We start from the raw sequence: 6,742 nt of genomic DNA on the forward strand, positions 1-6,742 counted from the left end.
AAAAAAAAAAAAAAAAAAAAAAAAAAGATTGTTCCAGTTTTTCATGTTATCAATGAACATGTCAACTCCAGAATTCTCTGAGATTTTTCTATCCATAATCCTCTTTGCTACCCCTGTGAAGCTGCAGAACTATGTTTTGTTGATAGTCAAAGCCATAACAATGTTAGAATCCCCTTTTTGGTGAGTTTATTCAGTAACAAATGGAGCCCAAATTGGCCAGCAAGAAGTCTCCACAAAGTCCGGTGTTTCCAAGATAAGAAACAAAATTTTGCAAGTAAATCATTAGGTACTACAAGAAGACGTGTCCACTTGTACCCCTCGTTTCCTTGCTCTATAAATTCCTGGCTGAGAAAAAGTTCCACATATATTGTCCACTGATATGAATCTTACAATAACCGTAAAATAGCACCCAAAACTTATAGGGTAGCTTCAAATGGTGCCAAAACTGAGTGTTTAAAAAACCATCTCACTATTCCATAACGTCAGCTGCTTGTGTTGATGGTGTACAACACCCATGAATCCCGCGGACACCAGTCGGACCCCTTGTGTTAATTACCTATTGTTGCGTAACAAATTATTCTAAAATTTAGCAATTTCAAACAGTAAACATTTCTCTCACGCAGATCTTGTGAGTCCTGAATCTGGCCGTTGTTTAGCTGAATGGTTGTGGAACACAGTTTCTCATGAAATTGCAGTTAAGTTTTCAGCAGCAGCTCAGTCATCTGAAGGCCTGACTGAGGCTGAAGGATGGGATTCCAGGATGGCTCCTTCATGTTATTGTCAGCAGGAAGCCTCAGTTTCTCACATGGACCTCTCCATAGAGCTAATAAGACATGTTCTCACACATAACAACTTTTTCCCCCAGAGCAAGTGCTTCAAGAGAGCAAGATGGAAGTTACAGTATCTTGTACCACCCAGCTGCAGATGTCATACATCATTTCTTACATCCACTATTGCTGAGTCTATCAGACGAATTCAATCTGGGAAGGGATTACGCAAGGCTAGCATCATTGAGAGTCATCTTGGAAACTGACTACCATGTCACTTTTCCTATAAGTTGGGTACCTTGGTTAGAGACAATGTCTGTGGGATGCCAAGTTGGTGAATAAACCCATGCATCCCTAATACACATTCCGCCTTTTCTTTCCACCTCAGGTTGACTGAACGCCTCTTTTTATACCTTTCCTGGGTGCTTCTGCACATTCTCAAGCACCCATGTTCACTGTAGGTTTTCTACCTATAGCATCCCACATCACAACTTTCGTTATATCATCCTGATTAGGTGACCAGTGATGTCTAAGAGGTCATAAAGATCCAGAGTGTGACTCACAAGTCTCAAGTCTTATTATCTTCATTAGGTTTGCAGTATAGGCCACCGTCTGCACAGCCAAATGCAGATGTCAACATTGTCTCCTAGACACAAAATCTTGGGAAGCATAAGGCAGCCATTTTGAAACGTTAACGCGCACATAAATCACCTAGGGATGTTATCAAAATGAAGATTCTGACTCAGGAGGCCTGAGATTACGTATTTCTAACAGTCACCCAAGAGATGCCTGTCCTCAGACCTTATTATAAGCCCTAAGGGCTTAGGTTGAGAAGAAGAGAACCCGACCCACCTACATCCATTTCTGCGCTGCTGGCTCCTCAGCCAACCTCGCCTTTTTAAAAGATATCCAGACTTGGCCGGGTGTGGTGGCTCACGCTTGTAATCCCAGCACTTTGGGAGGCCGAGGCAGGCGGATCAGGAGGTCAGGAGGTCGAGACCATCCTGGCTAACACGGTGAAACCCCGTCCGTACTAAAAATACAAAAAATTAGCCGGGTGTGGTGGCGGGCGCCTGTAGTCCCATCTACTCGGGAGGCTGAGGCAGGAGAATGGCGTGAACCCGGGAGGTAGAGTTTGCAGTGAGCCGAGATTGCGCAACCGCACTCCAGCCTGGGCCACAGTGCGAGACTCCGTCTCACAAAAAAGAAAAAAAAGGAAAGAAAAGAAAGAGAGACAGAGAGAGAAAGAACGAAAGAACGAACGAACGAAAGAAAGAGAAAGAAAGAAAAAAAAAAAAAAACTAGAGCCAACGCAGAACCCTGGCCCAAGTGGCTAACTCCTGGCGGCGGTACTCCAGGCGAAATATGGCACCGCACTTCTTCATGGAGACGGCGCCGAGCTTAGGCCCCCCTCCCTTCTATGTAATTGGACAGGAGGGCGCCAGCGGAGAAAATAGTCCTCTATTATTGGATAAGCAAAGAAAAACCTGCAGGGGGCGGGGCAAGGAGAGCTGGACGACACAGCCTCGAATTGGTCCCGTTCGAGGGCTTGTGCGGCGCTTTCTCAGGGAGGGACTTCCGGGTTCGTCCCTGCCGCCCTGCGCCTGCGCGTGTTGGACGAGCCAGTGGCTGTTTCCTTGCTAGGAGAGGTCGTTTGCGTCCAGGAGACTTCCGATCTCGCGCAGGTAAAACTGAAGCACGCGCAAAACTTATTGGGGCCAAAAAAATTTAGTAATGAAGATAAATAATATTTTAATGCGATATTTTTAAAAAGCAAACTTAATGCAAAGACCAGTAAGATACAAGCTATATTTTAGCTCTTCATTTGGTCAAAAGACATTGTCAGATACTCTGGCAATTCTTTCAGTTGAAACCAAGATAAGCAAATAATTAGATTTTGAAAATACTGTTGATGTTTGCTACCACGGGCGCTGGGAATGTAATACAGTCGTGGGCCCCCAAATGATGTTTCGGTCAACAACAAACCGCATATACGACTATGGTTCTCTAAGATTATAACACCGTATTTTCACTCCACCTTTTCTGCGTTTACATATGTTTAGATACGCAAATGTTTGTGTCGCAATTGCCTACAGTGTCTGGTACAGTAACACTGTCTTCGGGTTTGCTGCCCAAAAGCAACACGTCTCAGAGGGTATCCTCCTTATAAAGTTGCACATGACCGTATTTTAAAACATATTGGTTTGGGGCCGGGCGTGGTGGCTCACGCCTGTAATCTCAGCACTTCTGGAGGCTGAGACAGGAGGATAGCTTGAGCCCACGAATTCGAGACCAGCCCGGGCAACATAGCGAGACCCTATCTCTATTAAAAAAAAAAAAAAAAAAAAAAGCTGGCTGTGCTGGCACACCTTTATTCCCAGGTACTTGGGAGGCTGAGACAGGAGGATGGCTTGAGCTGGAGAGGTTGAGACTGCAGTGAGCCATGATTGCACCACTGCACTCCAGCCTGAGTGACAAAAACAAGATCCTGTCTGGGTACAAATCAGTGAAGCTTAAAATAGTTTGAGTTGTTTTTTGGTTTTTTGTGTTTTTTTTGACGAAGTCTCGCTCTGTCGCCCAGGCTGGAGTGCAGTGGACATCTCAGCTCACTGCAAGCTCCGCCTCCCGGGTTTACGCCATTCTCCTGCCTCAGCCTCCAGAGTAGCTGGGACTACGGGCGCCCGCCACCTCGCCCGGTTAGTTTTTTGTGTTTTTTAGTAGAGACGGGGTTTCACCGTGTTAGCCAGGATGGTCTCGATCGATCTCCTGACCTCATGATCCGCCCTCCTTGGCCTCCCAAAGTGCTGGGATTACAGGCTTGAGCCACCGCGCCCGGCCCAAAATGGACTTTTAAAACAGAAAAAGAAAGAGAGTGGATTCCGTATCAGAGGCAATTGCTGGTCTTCACATCTTTTTTTTTTTTTTTTTTTTTTTTTTTTCCCCCTATGCCACCCGGGCTTGGAATGCAATGGTGTAATCTCTGCTGACTGCGACCTCCAACTCACGGGCTCGAGCGATTCTCTTGCCTCAGCCTCCGGAGAGCTGGGATTACAGGCGACCGCCACCACGCCCCGTTAATTTTTTTGTATTTTTTGGTAGAGACAGGGTTTCACCATGTTAACCACGCTGGTCTCGAACTCCTGACCTCAGGAGATCTGCCGGCCTTGGCCTCTCTGAGCCACCGCGCTCTGCCCTGTTTCGTTTCTCACCGGGATGGACGCCCGCGTTTGAAGCCAGCGCGTCGTTTAACCCGCACAAGGGTCGCGGTAGCTGTTTTTTGATTGTTGTTTTGTTTTTTGCCTTTTTTTTTTTTCTGTTTTCTTTTCTTTTAAATAGTAAATGCAATTAGCACAATGAGTTAGCTGTCTTTTTAGGGAGGATTTTCTCCTGTTTCCGTAGGCGCAGGAAAGGAAGGAGGGAGGGAGAGGGCCGGAGGCGCAGGGTCTGAGATTCGGTCCAGAACCCGGGCTCTGAGCAAGAAGCACCCTCCTGGGCCGGGATACGCTTCCCGGGGCACGGCTGGTATCGTGCTCCGGGGGACACGGGGCCTTCCGCCACCAGAGTGCTCACTGGGTGACACGCCAATCTGGACAGCACTTGCTGGACCCCAAATCCTGTACCGACGCCAAGACTCCACCCACGAGGACTTTCACGCCCAGGAGGCACTATCAGAAATCACAGAAGGGCGGTGGCTCACGCGTGTAATCCCAGCACTTTGGGAGGCCGAGGCAGGAAGATCACTTAAGCCCAGGTGTTCCAGACCAGCCTAAACAACATAGCGAGACCTAAATCACTCACGATCATAAACCAGATTAAGTCCAGGTGATCATCTGCCCACCTCACTCCGCAAGTGCCCCCCTGAAATTCCAAAATAGACCTCGGTTTTCTACTGTTCCTGTTTACTTTTGACCTGCATATTTTTCCATTTTACTAGAATCTCTTTTTTCTCCCCTCCTCTCCTCTAGCCCGAGTGCCAAGAGCCTTTGGCACTGATCATACAGAAACATTTGGGGCCTCAGAGTCGCTGCTTGTTTCGTAAAAAGTGTGTCACACATCTCTCCCGTGGGGTATGTCCAAGTCAACCAGGATAGACTGATAGTCAGATAGATCAGATAGTTCTTTTCTGAGGTTGAACAACATTAATGAAACAAACGTATTCAATTAATCCCCTATTCATGGTCATCCCCTTCCCGTTTTTGAACAAAATTACCGCAGTAAAATATCCTCGTACACGTAGAGTACCATGGTACCTGTATTTCTATGAAATGGAACTTGTGGGTCAAAGAGGTGTGTATACAAGGGCTGCTTTCTAAAACAAAAAACCAAACCAAACCAAACAAACCAAAACAGAAAACCAGCCTCCAACATTTTCACACTTTGATATATACGAAAACTGTACAGTTTTTTCTTGTCCCTTTGGTGTGAAGAGAGGTAAATGTAAAATCTTCACTATCTTCTTCCTAGAGAGAGAGATTGAGAGATTCTGTGTCTTTGAGTTTAATGCCCTGGTTTTCTTCCAAATTCATGCCTTTTCTTATTTTTATAAGTTTTTCTACCTGTGTGCCTCTATGCTTTGTCCTTGATAAAAGGTCTTTGGTTGTCTTTGGACAACTTTGTCCATTGCCTTACCCCAGTCACCAAAGGTTCGGTTGTTTTACCCCAGGTGGGACTTGAACCCACAATCCCTGGCTTAGGAGGCCAGTGCCTTATCCATTAGGCCACTGGGGCAACTGTCAAATAGCCTACTGAGAATATTAAAAGACAGAATACCTCATCACGGGTGGCTAGAAAATTACCCTAGAATTGGTTTGGGCATTTATTCAAGAAAGTATTCCAGCTTGAGCAACATAGGGAGATCCCTGTCTCCACAAAAAAATTTTAAAATTAGCCAGGTGTGGTTGCGCTCACCTGTGGTCCCATCTACTGGGGAGGCTGAGGCTGGAGGATAGCTTAAGCCTAGGAAGTGGAGGCTGCAGGGACCCGAGATGGCGTCACTACACTCCAGCCTGGGCCACGGGAGTGAGATCCTGTTTCAAAAAAAAAAAGTCTTAGCTGAGTTCTTCCAACGCAGCAGCCTCCATTCGGGTCGCCGGGGACGCCATAGAGAATGAGAGAAAACGCCCAGTCCCCCAGAGCTCTGCAGGCTGCGTCCTCCCGCCCCCGGCGCTGTCCTCTCCCGCGTGGTTTCCGCTCCTCATGGGCTTGGCGGAGTCCGACTCGTCTGATCCTCCAGAAGGGAGTCCCAGGCGCCCGCAGGAACTAAATTTTCCTTCGGAGTCAGAGAGAAACGGAGGGTCTCGGGCTGGGTGGGTCGGTGGAGCACTGAGCCTTGACGCGAGGCGCTTGACAGCCCTACTGTGTTTTTTTGGTTTTTGTTTTTGAGACGGAGTCTCGCTCTGTCGCCCAGGTTGGAGTGCAGTGGCGCGATCTCGGCTCACTACAAGCTCTGCCTCCTGGGTTCACGCCATTCTCCTGCCTCAGCCTCCCTAGTAGCTGGGACTACAGGCGCCCGCCACCACGCCCGGCTAATTTTTTTTTTTTTTTTTAGTAGATAGGAGGTTTCACTATGTGAGCTGGGATGGTCTCGATCTCCTGACCTCGTGATCCGCCCGCCTCGGCCTCCCAAAGTACTGTTGTTTAATAAAAGTCAGGTCCACCTGGGGCCTAGCGTGTGACAAAAGATCCGGCAGGGGCTGGGCGCGGTGGCTCGCGCCAGTAATCTCAGCACTTGGGAGGCCAAAGCGGGTGGCTCACTCGACGTCAGGAGTTCGAGGCCAGCCTGACCAACATGGTGAAACACCGTCTCTACTAAAATACAAAATTAGCCGGGTGTGGTGGCCTCCCCCAACTACTCGGAAGGCTGAGGCAGGAAAATCGCTTGAACCTGGGAGGTGGAGGCTGCAGTGAGCCGAGATCGTTCCACTGCATTCCAGCCTAGGCGACAGAGGAAGACTCCATCTCAAAAAAAATTTTTT

General features: G+C 47.9%; 1 protein-coding gene and 1 non-coding gene across 2 annotated transcripts in view; one reads left to right on the forward strand and one right to left on the reverse strand.

Annotated features, from left to right (window-relative positions):
* Positions 1–2,132: 2,132 nt before the first annotated feature.
* The window catches only part of LOC108538236 (uncharacterized), a 5,667-nt gene continuing 1,057 nt past the window's right edge, over positions 2,133–6,742 (forward strand). The window contains exons 1-2 of the mRNA XM_017886194.1: positions 2,133–2,189; positions 2,336–2,452. Coding sequence (XP_017741683.1) covers positions 2,133–2,189; positions 2,336–2,452 — 174 coding nt within the window. The remainder of the gene's footprint in view (positions 2,190–2,335; positions 2,453–6,742) is intronic.
* On the reverse strand, positions 5,423–5,495 carry TRNAR-CCU (transfer RNA arginine (anticodon CCU)). The gene has a single exon. It is a non-coding gene; the product is annotated as a tRNA-Arg (tRNA).

The sequence above is a fragment of the Rhinopithecus bieti genome, unplaced genomic scaffold (genome assembly GCF_001698545.2).
Source record: "Rhinopithecus bieti isolate Rb0 unplaced genomic scaffold, ASM169854v2 scaffold_13704, whole genome shotgun sequence".
Classification (NCBI taxonomy): domain Eukaryota; kingdom Metazoa; phylum Chordata; class Mammalia; order Primates; family Cercopithecidae; genus Rhinopithecus; species Rhinopithecus bieti.